Raw genomic sequence first — 16533 nt, 5'->3', positions numbered from 1 at the left:
CTTACTGTACTTTACGAGATGTAAGTACCAGTAAGCTTATATATAGTTTAAGCATCCTTGAACAATGGATGCCTAACAGCAATTAGAGGTGAAAATAGTAAGAATTTTGTTGTGTTTTTCAAGTAACGTTTGCGGTCGCCACTATGTTTTCATGTAAAAATGCTATGTTTATCACAATAAGTATATGCAATAAACCCTTTGATATTGTTACCAAAGAATATATAGTGGTTGCAACGCATTAAAAAAATTGTACCAACACAGGAACAGAGGTAGAGTGCCAAAGAATATATTAAATTAATTTACTTTTTTATATATACATCTTCTCACCTATCTATCTTCAATTAATTCTGCTACTATGGAGTGGCTGTGTCGTGGTTTCCAAAAAGTTAAGACATGTTTAGAGGGGCTAAAGTTGAAAGCTAAATTTTTATACTTTAATGTTTTAAAATTTTGATCAAAGTTTAGCTCTCACTCTATTTGCACTTCCATTCGAATAGAATAGTGCTAATTTTTCTTTTAGGTATTAGCCCTTACATCAAACAATGTAAACATGTCGAGCTCATATCTACCTCGGCTCACATCTCGAGCTCAGATCGATCTCGGCTTGGGATGCTCCAGCTTGAGCTGGCAGGCTCGCTCGAGCTCGGCTTATCGACAGCCCTCCGGCTCCGGCCCCTCCCGCTCAGGGCTCGCGGGCTCGGGGGCCTCAGGTTCATCCCCTCCCTCTGTTTCTTGAGCCTTCCCCTTCTCTCGGACTCTCCTCCCTTGCTCTTCCTTCCCTGGCAGCGGCGACGACTGGGCGAGCGGCGGCGCCATTTATCACGTCTTCGCCCAGCCATTTGCCGGCGACGAGCATCCTCCAGGTATGTCCGCCCCTTCTCTTTCCTTCTGCTGTGCAAGACAGAGCACCCCAAACCCTAAAAAACTATTTGTATTCGGATCTGAACCCAGTAACAATATATTACCTACTAACTTCGATTTCGTGTGCAAAAATTATCGGGTGTACATGTGTACTACTCCCATGTCCCTAGTTGCAATGGATACTTATCTTTGGGCCACGCGAAACCGTTGGACCTGTATCATTTTTCGGTAGTCCAACTCCCGAATCCTATTGGTAGTACTTTTCCTTTAGCAGATTAATGAATAATATTTTCATCGTGAGATTCATGTCATATTTAGGTGTCCAATTGACAGAATCGAGTGAACAAATGGAGATATTGTGTCCAATTTAGTCCATTGTTTTGTATTCTTTCCATACAACAACAACAACATAGCCTTTTTTCCCAAGCAAGTTGGGGTAGGCTAGAGATGAAACCCGAAAGAAATAAGTTCAAGGTTCAGGCACATTGATAGCTAGTCTCCAAGCGCTCCTATCCAAAGCTATCTCTTTAGAGATATTCCAATCCTTAAGGTCTCTCTTAACCGACTCATCCCACGTCAGTTTAGGTCTACCTCTACCCCTCTTTACATTATCGACCCGCTCAAGAACCCCATTACGCACCGGCGCCTCAGGAGGCCTTCGTTGGACATGTCCAAACCATCTCAGCCCGATGCTGGGTAAGTTTCTCCTCAATTGGTGCCACCCCGACCCTATCCCGAATAACTTCGTTCCGGACTCTATCCCTCTTTGTGTGCCCGCAAAACCACCGCAACATCCGCATCTCTGCTACACTCAGTTGCTGGACATGTCGCCTTTTTGTAGGCCAACATTCAGCACCATATAACATCGCCGGACGAATTGCTGTCCTATAGAATTTGTCTTTTAGCTTTTGTGACACCCTCTTGTCACCTTTTTGTATTCTTTCCATGAAAAATTATTTTTTGTTTGATTGAGAAATGCAGAGAGATGCAGATTCAACCCAGCATCTATCTATGTGTTCAATGTGGGGATCATTCGGTAGTTTCACTGAAATTTGTAACCTAGTTTGTGTCAGATCCAACTTGAACTATACGATAGGCATGTCTTGAGCAGACTTATAAAGCTGAATTCCAATGATTATCTGAGTAGTGGGGGTAGGTTTAGAAGTTGGTGGTACTAACAGTTAGTCTGTGCCCATTAGTTTTCACCCTTCCTCCCTTCCCCCAAACAAAACCATAGTGACGCCACTCCTGGTAATCTTTTTTATCTGGAATGCCGGATAAATGAGTAATGAATAATCAATTTAATTTCATTTTGAAACTGTAACAGAAAAATTAAAGCTGATGTTTATCATATGTTTCAAATTGACATTTGTTTCATTGGAAGTTGATTCCTGAACCAGAAGTCCAACTAGCAAATCACCAGTTCAAGCATCAAACTTGACCTACTTATTGCAATCCCTACTATGATGCTTATATGGGTGGCTCGTTAGAGAAAAGTACGAGTGCTAGTTTTGAGGGTCACAGGTGTTCGGTGCCATGTTGAAACCCTCAGGGTATAATACGTCTTTTGTGTGAAGTATAGTACTAGCTAGGTGTTTGCATACTTCTATGTGTCCACATCCCCGAGTCAGCTAATCCTGCTTAATATTATAGCTTGAGCTGTGAGTTCCTTGGTCCATTGCTGCTTGTCCTGTGAACTCTTGATTGAACTCTTGCTTAATGCCAGCATGTATCAACTTGTTTTCTGATTTTTTTTCGTATTTTATTTAAGAAAACCATGGAAGGGGCTGATTTCAAAGAGTCAGAAGCTGAATCTGTCATCAAAGTTGCTAGAGAGCCTGCCATCATTATCAATGGTGTTCCAGACTTGCCCCCTGATTGCACTGCTGGTGCTCTACCTGAGGTAAAAAATGATGCAAAATCTCAAGTTGATCCTCATTTTGGTGAATGGCTAGAAGGGAGGAAGGTGAGGAAGCTTTTCGGAGACACATATTATGTCGGGAAAGTAGTCAAGTATGACAGTGAAGGCAACTGGTACAATATCATCTACGATGATGGAGACCAGGAAGATCTTGAGTGGTGTGAACTTGAGGAGGTCCTGCTGCCGTTGGACATAACTGTTCCACTCAGAACACTTGTTATTGACAAATGCAAACTTCAGGGATCAATTCCTGACTACAGCAGACCTAAGGTGGGTAGACCAAAGAAACTATATGCTACAATTGGTGGTGATACGAAGAGAACGTCAAATATGGTTACAGTATCCCATGGAAATGATGTTACGAACAATCAGATGGTTATGTTTGGAGTAGAGGGGCAGGCTAGTAATCAATCTAGAAAGAGGGGCAGGCCTCGAAAGGATGGATCTTTATCTGCCAATAGTCAACCTAAAAAAAGAGGGCGGCCTCCGAAAAACAGGAATTCTTTAGGAAATTCTCAGAGTGCAGAAAATACTCCTGATTCTCTGGCCCTTGTGCCAGTGCAAGACAATGCGCATGAATCTTCCAGGAGCCAGAACAGCACCCTTCAGCACAATACAATGACAGTTCGGGCTGAAAAACTTAAAAGAGAAAATTTGCGTGTTCAAGGCACACCATCAGGAACCCAGAAATTCTAGGAAACAAGTAGTTTCACTTCTCGAATATAGAAATCTGTGTGCATTTCAGAATCTATGTGTGATGCTTACATGCTTTCAACCCATATTTTGTACAACCCGGCGTACAACAAAACTTGTAAAGCTAAGTCTGCTATACCAATGCTATTGTAATCTTTCCTATACAAGTGTCTTCTGGCATATGTGGTCTTAGAAGTTTTCCTTGTGGAAATGGAACCTAGTCGTGGTTGTCTGGCTGAATTCCTTTGAAAGTTCCTTGAGTTGTTTTGTGAGTGTTGGAGATCCACAGTAGAAAACACCTGAAAGGTTTAAGAATACATTAGCTGTCGTACTTAGAAGTTGAAGTATACTGTCATTAGATGTACCGTTAAAGTAGCTCACCTATGCGAGAGTTCTTGTGGGCATTGGCCAAATCAGAGAATACTTTTCTCCAGTTTGGCCTTGCAAAATGTGTCCGAATCTGCAACAGAGGAACCAGATAAAGAAAACAATATGCAAAATCTTTTGCTGATAGAACAAAGCAAGAAGATGGTGAAAATACCCTGCTGCCGGAAACAATGTCCACGCCATTTTTTGCATGCTGAAGTGACTGCACCATGGCAATCAGAGCTGACCTTGCGTCGCCTTCTTCATAGACGCTGGTTAGGTAATTGTGCATCTCTAGAACATTCTGCAGTAGCCAGATTTTCTATTAGTTTCTGTTTCTGCAGATAGAATGATGGTATGGGACGATGCATTTCAGAGAAACGAGAGTGAGACAGTACGCTGTGATCGCTTTCGGCAACATCATTCATGACTCCTTTGAACCATTCGAATGATCCTTGCTCCCTAGTAACCCAGTAGAAATAAGCTCTTCCTGGACCATTGTTCTTGAAGCTGCCTATCTCAGAGCCGTGGATGCTTTCCACCTCCTGTTATGATCGCCTCAATATAGTTATTATCTATCCTTGAACTTTATGCATGAGAAGGAATAACTTGTATTAAAGGAGAAAATTACTTCATTGGATTTTAGGTTGTTCAACATATCCTTCAGTATGCTGATGAAAGGAGTTGCTCCAATTCCGAGACCGATAAGCAAAAGAATATCATATTTTTTGTAATTTTGTGCTGGTGCACCATAAGGACCATCTATATAAACCCTTGGAAACCTAAAGGAAAAAAATGCCGAGCAGTTTAGGAAATGTTTTAAAAAATGTCAATGCCATCCCAAAACCAATAGAAATTAGAATATGAAAAGCATGAAGCTAAGCACCTGGTGTCCTCTATCCGGGCGTCTGCCACAACTGTAGTTTCAAGTCTTGTTAGGGTAGCCTTCTTGGAAGTTACTTCGGCCTCGCAAGCCTGTATGAACACCAAGTTCAGTTGTTCATTTTCAATAATTCATGTTATTCTTTTATAGTTCCTAAATAACGGTCTTTCTACTCTTGTAATTGTGTTTCCTCAAACTGACCTTTCCAAAAAGGTTACGAAGTTCAGATGTCCAGTCACCCAGCGTACGGATATGTACGCTCAAGTAGTCATCACCTGGCGCAGAAGTAATAGAGAAGGGGTGCCTGCAAGGAAAAACCAGAGAATTGTAAGCAAGAGCCCCAGATAAATACTTCTTGGACATGTATGCAAAAATTAATGTAAATGATACCATTCGAAAGGCGAGACATCTGGGCATTTTACAAACAGGTACATCCCACTCTTGTACTTGAACCCAGGTGGCTTCTTCATGTGAATAGAGAGCACATTCCCAGGATAAATTGCTGCCTGCATAAGTGCATATACATCACAGGATTCGATAACCAATTCATTCAGAATTCAGAATGAGCCAAATCATGTCAATTCAGTAGCTTATTACCTTCACAATGCTCACGCGATAGTTGTTCTCACGGACTTTTCTGATAGTTCTTTCACAGGCATAGAAGAGGACAGGAACAATCAAGTACATCCATGTCTGAATGATCAATTCAGAAGAAATGTCATTTCACTGCTCCCAACATTGAATTCACTGGAGAAAAGAGTTACGAGGCGAAGGAAGGTGTGTGAGGATTACCGTCTTCTTGTACCACTCCCTGGTGAGGAATATGAAGTAGGAGTGCACCACCAGCAGGATATACGCGAGCACCAGAAGGTGGTGGGCGTACCAGAAGGCATTGAAACCGGCAAGGTGGTGGAGGGGCGACGGCAGTTTCACCACGCTCCGCCTGAAGGAGTGCGTTGCCAGCGTGAAGGAGAAGGACATTATGATGATCATGAGGATGCCGGTGACCCCGGGTATGCTCTGCAGCAGGTCCGGGTACGTTGGCTGCTTGTAGTGAAAGTTGGACCCCAAGGTGGCCATGAACTTGTCCGTTGGGCAGCTGATCAGCCTCGGGAAGTCGCAGGTGACGTGTGCGAGCGTGTGGATCGCCGTGGCGATAGCAATCGACAGCGCCATGATCTTGTGGAAGTTGATGTTGTCATCAAAGGGTATGACATGGCTGAGCGCGGTGGACCTGAGCGTCGTCAATGTGTTCCGGCAGACGGGTAGCAGGATGAGCGCCATGTTGAGCTTGAGGGTCTCGGCAGCACCCTTGGCGACACAGACGCAGTAGCCCATCACCTGGAACGCAGACCGGCGCTTGTATTGCTCGAACTTGTACACGAACAGGGCGAGATTGACGACCAGCCACAGCGTGACGAGCCATATCCGCTTGCAGTTCTCGTGGATGAAGTCCACCGTCTTGGACAGGTGCCGCTTCAGCGGGCTCCGGTACCGTGATGGGATCATCGTCCGCGCCAGGCTCGACGTCGTTCGCTTCAGCTTCTCCGGCGCCTGCGCGCTCACCATGCCACGGAGCAGCGTCTCCAGCTGCCAAATCTGCATTGCGGAAGGACGCCGTGAGCATCTATCCCTCTTGCTGGGAAAGCAAACGATGTTTCTGTACGGGCACGACCTCGATGTAGCCACGGTCATCGGGGTCGAGCTCCTCCATGATCAGCGACGCGTAGGTGGCCGCGTGCCCCTTCAACTTGGCCAGCTTGTTCGCTGACGCACTGAGTATAATAACCTGCCGGAGAAAAAAAATGTAAAAAACGAAATTAATCGATTGAAATTTCATCTTTAAATATCTGATCATTCAGCTCCCTGAATCCCTATTGTTCACCTCTTTGACTTCGTCTTCCGTGAGCATCCCATCGCCGTTCTTGTCGCACCTGTATCAGGGATTCAGGGGGTTCGCTCTGTCAGTATATGAAAATTCCTCATTGGCGCGGGAACGAGAAGCGGTGGCCCTTTACATGTCAAAGAAAGTGCGCAGCCGCGAGTCGAAGTTCTGGTCGGTCATCTCCTCCCAGAACTCCTTGAGCTGCTCCTTGGTGATGCCGTCCTCTGGCTCCAGGTTCCGCCGCCGCGCCAGCGCCACAAACAGCTCGCCGGCAAATTCCTTGGAGTCCCCCATGCCTTGAGAAAGAGATGAGTCAGTCAGCTGTCAACCACGGATCATCCATCAATATCGGGCACCGGCAGGGGCGAAGCTATAGTGATTAGGAGTGCTAATGCACCCCTAAAAATTAAAAATAGCAATTATGTTTAAATTTTCACCATATTTGCAACTACGACTCAACTCTATACACCCACAAGTCAAGTACATCTCTCTAATTTGCTCTAGCTTCGCTCCTGGGTGGCTGGGCACCTTTCTGATTCGCTCTAGTTTCGCCCCTGGGCACCTTTGGAGATGAACACTGATACTCCATGTTCAATGATCAAAGCATGGGGTAGAATTATGGTGGTGGCTGCGTGCTAGGATCTCGTTTGCTCAAGTTTATTACAGACCCAGGACCATTTTGGAGAAAATTCGTCAATTTAAGAAACTCTTGGGAGGAAATGGATCTTAGTTAGGTAGGCTTGTTCTGCCAACTCTTTGGGGGTAGACAGATACAGTTCACGGTATCATCAAAGAATTGTTTGAAGCACCGAAACGGTAATAAATAAACAAAACAAATTCGTAAAACACAAGATTCCGATGCATATCCATCGCTGTTATATCTATGGCTCGTAGTTTCTATCATAGGATTGACTGTTTGGAGGTTTTTTCCACTCTGGATCAGACCAACCACTCAGCCAGCGCATGCCAACCCAACCGACAAAAAGCGGCCAACTCGATCGGTCGTACGGTACTCACCGATGCACTTGCCGAAGCTCTCCTTCTGGAGTCGGCCGCTGCCCTTGGTCATCTCGTCGAAGCGGCGCTCGACGGCCTTCCACCCCTCCTTCCCGCCGGATGTCTTGTCAAGGAACCGGAGCCCGCGGAGCCCCACCTGGGCGCTGGACTGCATCCGCGTCATCCGGCCCGGCCGCATCCCGGCCACCCCCTCGGGCACCTTCATCGACACCCGCGACGCGAACTGCCGCACCCCGGACGCCAGCCGCGACGGCTGCTTCATGAGCCCGCGCGCAAACCCGCCCGGCGGCGGCGGGAGTCTCCCCGCCCCCGCCCCCGCCCCCGCGCCCGCGCCCGCGCCCGGCGACTGCGCCCTGCCGCCCCCGTCGACGGCGATGCCGTCCAGCGGCGGCGACCGCCGGTCCCCGTACCCCGCCATGCCGCGCCCCGACCAGACGACCGCAATGCCGCCGGCCGGCTCGCTCACAACGGCGGAGGCCGGCAGCTGGGCCCACCAGCGGGTGAGGTGTGGGGTGGGGGGGGGGGGGGGGGGTGGGGGGGGAAGAGGAGGAAGGGGACAGAGATGGCGGGTAACATGCGCGTCGTCTCCCAGTTATAGCCGTTGAGGCGCCGCGCAGCCACAGCGATCCACCTGACGACGGCGCCCGGGCCGTCGGATGCGGGATCGGCGGCCTGCGTGTCTTCCCCAACCGCCCGCGAGATATCGGGTCGGCAAGCTATGGGATACCGCGCGCCAGTTTCTCTTTCCTTCTCGCACGGGCAAGGCCGTGCTCGTGCGCGCGCGGGCGTCCGTGCGCCGTCGGATGAGGAACGTGGGGTGAGAGATAGGGGAGGGTGGAGGGGGCCGCGTTAGGTAGGCGGGGAGAGAAACGTGGCGCATGCTCTCTTGGGGAGGGGGCAGGGCACGGCGGTGCACGGTGCTCGGAGGCTGACGGCGTGGGCCCGGGTGGAAAGGGTGCTGCTGGTGCGTGTCGTGTGTGCTGGCTGGAAGACTGGTGGTAGTGTTAGACTGACTTCAACAAAATAAGACAAAAACAAAAATACGTTACGCATAGTATTTTTGTGTTGAAAATCAGCCTCCAATAGACAGCGCAAACGCGGTAGGCATTTTGCCTCCGCCTCCCACCGCGACGCAAAACTGCGTCGCCTCTCTCCACCGAGACAAATATTTCCTCTCTCTCCTTCCGGCGGCTCCCTGCTCCCCAGCCGTGGCCTCGCTGGGGCGTGCGCGAGCTCCGGGGCCTCGTCACTGCCGACGGCGTAGGGAGCGAGAAAATTTCCTTCCCGGGGAGGAAATCGGGACGGCCCCGGGTCAAAATCGTCTCTTGGCAAGCAAAGCCTCGGCTCCGGTTGGTGGTGGTGCTGCTGCTCGTGCTGTTCGAGACGAAAGCGGGTAGAGGAGACCACGAGCTCAAGAAGAGGGGAGGGGGAAGGAGCTTGGCTGAAGACACTAGACGCGTGAAGAAGCTCCGACCATGGGTAGTGAGGAATCAAATCGAGCCATGGACTCGCAACACTGGATCTCGCGCCTCGCCGCCGCCAAGCGGTACTACGCGGCGCAGCTCGGCCGCATCGACGGTGAGGACTGCATATCCTGCCTTTCCCTCTCCTCCTCCCTCCGCCGCGCGCCACGCGAGCGATCGTGGTGTTGATTCGCGGGCTCCTTGTCCGATTGGGTGCAGATATGCCGGGGATGGGGATGGATGAGGTGGAGATGGAGATGGAGGACGATGGGGCCAAGGAGATGGAGGTGGTGCTGGAGCTCGGGGACGCGACGTGGCCGCCCGATTCTGCCGCTTCTACCCGCTCGCCGGCACCATCAGGCCCCACCCGCCATTCCTCTGCTCGTCGGCCAGGAGCAGGGGAGCAGAGGAATCGAGCTCCTCCTCCAATGCTGGCCCAGCCTGCGGCGGTGGCGCGCCACTTATCCATCCCGCGGCCGGCGCATCCACCGTGTCCATGGCCGGTGAGCGCGAGGAGATCCGACGGAGGGCGCTGCGGACGGAGGTGGCCGGCGGCGGAGGACATAGGAGGCACGACGAGGAGGCCGAGGCCGAAGGAGGAGGTGGTCGCGCGCTCGCCCCGGCCGCGCCACTCGCCGCCGCCGCGCCGCGCGCTCGCTCGATGCCGCGCCGCTCGCAGCGGGAGGGGCAGCATTTTGCGTCGGGTCTGTTGGAGGCCGGATATTTTTGCCTGCTCCATCCAAGTACTGTAGATGAGGCAAACCCCCAAATGCTTTTCCATTTTGCACTACATTGTTGGAGTCGGTCTCAAGCTTTTGTCGCTGGCATGGGCCTCACAGGCAAATCGGGAGGTGGAGAACGAATGCTAGGCATATCGATGTCAAATTTATTTATTTATTTTGTTAGGACTAAGGTGCTATTGAATATTGATGGTGAAGATGAAGCCTCAACCCTCTCAACTGTTTGTTTTACAAATCAAGATGGAAATAGATAGGACGAAATGTGCCGTTTTATGGTGGGGTCCACGTTGCAGCGACACCGTGCGTGTACATGCCAAATTGCCAGCCTCTCATACCCTGTATACTTGATTAATTAGGACAAATTAAAAGTGCATTGCTGGCAGCATCAAGAGACCCCTACAAAACTCGCGCCAAGACCCACGCACCACGCACAGACACTAGTGCCAATTTGTGCTTGTCGCGGACGATGAAGAGCAGACCTTGCGAAAATGGTTTTTCTCCTCGAGTACGACCTTCAATTGTTCGCTCTCTTCCTCTTTTCGGGGCAACAAAAGAAAAGCGTGCAAAAATGGTCATAGAAGCTGGAGCCACATGATATCCTGCCGCGGCAAGGCCCATACGTACATCAGTGCATAGCCATGCGGCTGCCCGCATCTGCCGCCGGGCATGCTGGGACAAAACACACACGCACGATCATGTTTTAGCTGCCTCTGCCTGCAGTCTCAGATCTCAGATACTTAAGCGTAGAAAAGCCCTGCTCGCAAGAAAAAAAAAAGAAAAAAGAAAATCCATGCAAGAGAGTACATGGATGCATGCATGTTGAAGATTTCCTGTTCTCTTCAAACACAGGCGGGGTCAAGCAACAGACATTTAGCCGATCGAAATGGGGACGTCTATATATCGCGCGCGCGGGTGGGAGCTGAAGCGCGCGCGGGTGGGAGCTGAAGTGTCGCAGAAGGAGCGCGGCTGCCGGCGTGCTAGGGGAGAAGGGAGGGAAGGTGGTGGAGCGGCGGCCGCTGGCGTGCTAGGGGTGGCCGGTGGATGGGCGGCGCAGCGTGGGTGGCCGGCCAAAGGTGGTTGGGGAGGGATGGCATGCGAGGGGTGGGTGGTGGGCGGGCGGCGCGGCGAGGGGTGGTTGGTGAGGAGTCGCTGGCGAGCGATCGGTGGTGGGCGGGCGGCGCGGCACGGCGGCGAGAGGACCTCGGCGAGAGGAGGAGGGGGCGAGTCGGAGGACGCGGGGCGGGCTAGATCGTCGGAGAAGATGAACAGATTTGTACGATATGATCTGAGAAAATCGTGCGCGTTAAGGATAGACGCCCCGATCGAAATGGCTGCGAAAGGCAAGGGGCCAGGGAAGCTTGACGTGATTCTAACTTCTAAGGCAAGTGAAGGCACGCCGGAAGGCATGATGGGTTAACTGCTGGAGAATAGAAACGCTGATCTGGAGCTGGAACCCCCTGTCGCTGCCGGCCACACCCACACCCACACCCCATGTCGGAGGCCGAGCAGAAACGAAACGAGACGCGTCGTCACGCATGGCCTCTGGATTTGGTGAGGTGGGGATGTCAGACGCCCGAGCGAGCCACGTGATCCCTGACGTCGGAAAGGTGCGGGGGAATGTGATCGGGTTCAGGGAGAATTTGTCTCGCAGTACATGTCAAGGTAATTCCTGCTGTGCTGGTACCTTGCTTGCGAGCTCATAAACGTTGTCTGCAGCCAAGTACTCCCTCCCTTCCAAATTACCAAGAATTTTGGAGGATCAAACTATCTTAAAGTTTGATTAAAATTATAAAGAGAAACACAAAAATTTATTACATCAAATAAATATATTATGAAAATATAGCTAACAAAGAATCTAATGATACCTAATTGGTATTATAAATGTTATTATTTTATTATCTAATTTTAATTAAATTTGAAAAACTTTGATTTTCCAAGATTCTTGAAATGACTTATAATTTAGAACGGAGGGTATCTGATTTTTATTTTTTACGCATCTGAAATCCGTGGGTGTGTTCTGCCTGTCAGGTAGCCTCTCTTCTTTTTCAGTTTGCAAAAGAACCAGATGTGAAAGCCATGCGTATGTATGCTGCCGGATCGAGCTTTTGCGAAAGGCGCCAATGATCTGAAATCCTGTCTCCAGTTCTTTTTTTCAGGCATCTTTACGATGCACCACTATCATTGCAACCTCTGAAAAAATGTGCTCCTACTAGGACACCTTTAACAAGCATGCTCTACTCGTCAATGTCATCAAATGATAAGAATCAGGGCCCTGAAAAATCCCCTTCAAAAAGAGGACCCTGAAACAAGATTTTACGCGGTAGTGTAGTACACTAGTACCGTGCTTGGTTTTGGTCACTCAGACTGAAACGACACGAAGGTTGTTAGCTCACCAAATTTCTTGACCACTGGGTGTGTGGGGTCTCCAAATCGCAACACAGCTAATAACCTAAGAGCTTCTTCAGTCGTAGGCAGCTGGAGACTGCATGCTATCCGCAGCTGCTGAGTCTGCCGGTACGAGCTGAAGCTGTCGCCGAGGAGAACCCGCGGACGACGTTCGTTCACCGCCGCGCCACATCCACACGACGGGTTGCCCGGCCGTCGGGCGTCGGCCATACCGCTTTCGAGCCCGCGACGGCTAGAAATGAGACACCTGAGCCCCGCCAAACGGAGGAATCGGAGCGAGAGACGGCGAGGTTGCCGCCTGCCGGTGACTGATCGCCTTTTGTTTGCTCGCGAACCGGTGGATAGCTCGCTGTCGGTGGGTCTCTATCACCGTCAGCCGTCAGGCAGAGGGCCGGCTAACGTAGCCGGCCTGCGAGGGGGCCACGGTGGTTAGCCGCACGTGCTCCTCATCCATCGGGGGCCCTCCGGGCAGACCGGGCTCCGGCTATGGCCTGGGCCTGCGTTGCCTTGCAGCTGCACGGCCGCCTCCCGCCAGCTCAACTGACAGCGAGTTTAATGTTGGTTTGGTTATCCTTTTGCGATCAGCAGGGAAAGCAAGGGGGATTCTCATGGATTTATCATTCATGGGGCTCCTTTTGGCCTCAAATTTCAGAGAAAATCCACACAGGACCTGCGATCGGTTGGGTTAGATAAAGCAGCGTTCACACACGACCAAAAGATAGACGGCCGAGTGAGTGATCACCACCTCACAGCATCGTTTCTAAAACCTAAAGCTCCGGCCTCCCTATGATTAGGTGCTCCATCATTGCAAGGGTTTTCTTTATTAGGTGCTCGGATCCGGATCTTCTCTGCGACGGCTCACCGGATTGTTCAGTTACGCGGAGAGGCCGGAGGGCGGAGGCCTTGTTAAACCCGCAAGCCGCGTGCGATGTGCTTGCCACTAAAGAAATGGTGCTCGCAATGGAATGTTCCGCGCCACAGTTGTTTATACGCCAAGGCTAGGGTCGCCACCGGCCTGCTGCTGCAGCGGGGACGAACCGACCGACCGAGCAGTCGACAATCTCTCACGAGACGAGAGGCGATCGACGAGAGATCCGCGTGGCCGCAGCGCGAGAGAACGAGAGACTGGGGGTGTGGCGTGGCCGCAGGGCAGCGCCTGCCCCCGCATGTCTCGCACGCCGCCCGATCAATCAGGCCGCGGGAGTCGTCGCAAAATTGGTGGCGAAGAACTTGGCCGCACGTTGGGGACTTGGGGGGGCAGAGAGGGAGACCAGACGCCACCTAGCTCCGCGCCCAACCAACCTTGATCCCCCTCTCAATCTCTCCCGTTTCCGACGGGGGTTTTCTATGCCGCGTAGAGAAGCTGCCGCCGAAACCATAGGAAAAAAAAATGCAACCAGGCGCGCGCGTTCATTCCTGCCTGGTGCTCCTGCTGTTTCCTGCGTGCTTCGGCGACTATGTGGCAACTGCTGGCAAGCAGAACGAACGATTATTCTACTCGAGATATATGCACGGATCAGTAATCTATGACACCTCTTGATGCGCTAAGCACATGGCTGTTGATCACTCTGTGACGGTTGTTTACCTGCTCCCCCTGCCTAAAACCTAAAGGAGGCATTCATTCTGCACATCGGTGCCTGCTCTGTGGTACGATCGTTAGGAGGAACCGAGCTGATCGGCATTATGACTCCCATTTCAAATCAGTGCCTGATGAGCTTCCGGCTGCTCTCCGCCAAGGGGAAACGATAAGAGCTAGTCTTGTCAGTACGCAGTGCGCTGGTGGTACCTCGTCGTTTTCAGGGATTATGGAGGCTAACAAACTTCGTGATGTCCAGGTGTTCCCACATGTAAGAACTAAGAAAGGTTAGCTTGGCGAGTCTCCTGAGCAAGATTGTTGTACTGATGAGCACATCGACATCAAAACAGCTGTGAGCGTCCTATCTTATAGAGATGGAAAAAAAAGGGAGAGGTGCAGGCTAATGCAGGGAGCACTACCGGAAAGTTCAACAATGCCGAGTGCTGACTCCTTTGCCGAGTGCCATATATCGGGCACTCGGCAAAGACACCCTTTGCCGAGTGCCAGACCCAAAACACTCGGCAAAGAGTCGACACTCGGCAAAGCCACCTTTGCCGAGTGCCAGACACTCGGCAAAGACATGACACTCGGCAAAGAATCACCTTTGCCGAGTGTCTCTTCCTGGTACTCGGCAAATATTAATTTTTTCTTTCTTTTGAACCTCAAATTTTTTTTGATCTCCACATACAACATGTACTACCCCATAGTCAAGTTTGGTGTATTTTTGAGTTCATTTGCTATATTTAACTGATTAATTTAATTTTTGATAATTTTTTGAATCAAGTCAAATTTGAACAGCTAGTCATTCAAATATATGAAAAAAATGAGTAGAAACTTGATATTCATGGTATTCAATCCACATTTAGGCCACAACTATGAAACCAAAAGAAATTTCGAATATCTTATTCAGGAAACACGACCTCCACCGCGTGCCTAAGCGGTTTTTAAATTCTATAAAAAGCAAAGGAAGTCCAAAAATTATGAAGTTTGACAATATGTCATGATATCATATGTAGAGGTTGTGGTAAAAAATTGAGAAGATTTCACATAGGTTGTCACATACATTGCTCACAACCCGAACATCTCTGAAGAAGTTTCATGATTGTTGAGAATGATCCGGTATGATTTGGAGTGGAAGTGGCAGTCGAGGTGTGGTTTGACTCCCAAAATTTGTGTATAGCCAATAGACATCGAAGCTCGTGTCATGTTAAATTTTGGTAATTTTTTGAATTCATTTGATAATTTTTATTTTTTTAACTTCATTTGTATAAATGAAATTTGAGCCAAAATTATATGAAATAATGATCAATTTTTCGCTAAAACATCAAATATGTATCGACGAATGAATGTGATAAGGTATTTTCAAAGTATGTTGGAACAAATTTTGAAAAATAATTTAGCACTCAGCCAAAAAAGAAAGGAAGAGAAAAAATGAAAAAAAAAGTTTGCTGAGTGCTACCAGTCGGCAAAAAAATACATTTTACCGAGTGCTAGATTTGGCACTCGGCGAACCAAATTTTTTCACCTCCCACGCCCGTGCCTATCTCTCCTCCTTTATTTCAAACCGTCTGCCTTATCTTCTCCCCACCCAGGCACCCTCCTCTCCGTCCCTCTCCCCTTCGACACGGCGCAGCGAGGCTGCCCCTCTCCTCCCCCCTTCGCTCGCCCCTCGCTGTAGTGGGGAGCGGCGGCGGGGCGAGGGGTGGCGGCAGCGGCCGACGCGAGCAGCGGCGGCGGCCGGCGCGAGCGGCGGTGGTGGCGGCCATGGTGGCGGCCGGCGCGAGGAGTGGCAGGAGCGGCCGGCGGGAGGACCAGCGGCGGCGGTGGCCAGCGCGAGCAGCGAATGCGTCGGCCAGCGCGACGAACAGCGGCGGTGGCGGCGGCGGCCGCGGCCGGCCCGAGCAGTGGCGGCGGTGTCGGCGGCCGCGGCCGGCGCGAGCTCCAGCGGCGACGACGGGAGGACCAGCGGCGGCGCGAGCTACAGCAGCGCGAGGAACAGCGGCGGCGGCGTCGGCGGCCGGCACGAGGAGGGCGACGTGTGGAACGTCGGCGCAAGGAGCGACGGCGGCGCGAGCAGCGGCGGCGGCCGGCACGAGCGGCGGCGGCGGCGGCCAGCGCGAGGAGGGCGGCGCGTGGAGCGTCGGCGCGAGGAGGGCGGCGCGTGGAACGTCGGCGCGAGGAGCGACGGTAGCGCGAGCAGCGGCGGCGGCCGGCGTGGGAGTAGCAACGGCGGCGGCGCAGGCCATTTTTTTTTAATTTCTCGTTTATTTTTTTGCCGAGTGTCAAAATGCACACGGCACAATCTTTGCCGAGTGCCCGACAAAAAGCACTCGGCAAAGCCGGCTTTGCCGGGCCTTTGTTTGCCGAGAGCTCTTTGCCGAGTGCGACTCTCGGCAAACCTTATGCCGAGTGCAATAGGGCCTTTGCCGAGTGTTCTTGACACTCGGCAAACAACCCGAGTCCGGTAGTGACTAGGGCAGTACATGTGGCTGCATAATTTTGATAGCCACTGGGAGATGGTTAGCGTATCTTAGTCATACAGGCAACGCGATGGTGTGTGTGTGTAGGGTACCACACGATTCATGGAGATGAAGTGGACACTTCCTTGCTCGCACATCATCAAGTTGGGTTGGGGGCTACAATACAACACAACAACCGTTGAAGGAGGAATAAACAATTATATGGGGCTGGCGGCAGAACATAATGCAGTCAGGTTTTGTCG

The 16533-nt window shown here is 50.9% G+C and overlaps 2 protein-coding genes across 3 annotated transcripts; one reads left to right on the top strand and one right to left on the bottom strand.

Moving 5' to 3' along the window:
• The first annotated feature begins 678 nt into the window (after positions 1 to 678).
• LOC120671831 lies at positions 679 to 3686 on the top strand. Of its 2 annotated transcripts, none has more exons than XM_039952082.1 (2): positions 679 to 863; positions 2633 to 3686. In XM_039952082.1, exon 2 carries the CDS (start codon positions 2639 to 2641, stop codon positions 3476 to 3478), a length of 840 nt encoding a protein of 279 aa, XP_039808016.1. In that variant the 5' UTR covers positions 679 to 863; positions 2633 to 2638; the 3' UTR covers positions 3479 to 3686. The 2 variants fall into 2 exon arrangements, with proteins under 2 accessions (XP_039808016.1, XP_039808014.1); XM_039952080.1 differs by having other exon boundaries at positions 689 to 863; positions 2636 to 3653.
• LOC120671830 (putative respiratory burst oxidase homolog protein H) lies at positions 3473 to 8112 on the bottom strand. The gene is made up of 14 exons (XM_039952079.1): positions 7627 to 8112; positions 6743 to 6905; positions 6610 to 6658; positions 6400 to 6513; positions 5517 to 6323; positions 5322 to 5417; positions 5115 to 5230; positions 4926 to 5028; positions 4728 to 4816; positions 4473 to 4623; positions 4240 to 4386; positions 4017 to 4145; positions 3857 to 3935; positions 3473 to 3774 (listed from the first exon to the last, which is right to left on the bottom strand). Exons 1-14 carry the CDS (start codon positions 8042 to 8044, stop codon positions 3665 to 3667), a joined length of 2571 nt encoding a protein of 856 aa, XP_039808013.1. The 5' UTR covers positions 8045 to 8112; the 3' UTR covers positions 3473 to 3664.
• Positions 8113 to 16533: the final 8421 nt, after the last annotated feature.

This window comes from Panicum virgatum, chromosome 5N (assembly GCF_016808335.1).
Source record: "Panicum virgatum strain AP13 chromosome 5N, P.virgatum_v5, whole genome shotgun sequence".
NCBI lineage: Eukaryota > Viridiplantae > Streptophyta > Magnoliopsida > Poales > Poaceae > Panicum > Panicum virgatum.
Note: the sequence above shows the minus strand (reverse complement) of the source record. Positions and strands in the feature narration are given on the sequence as shown.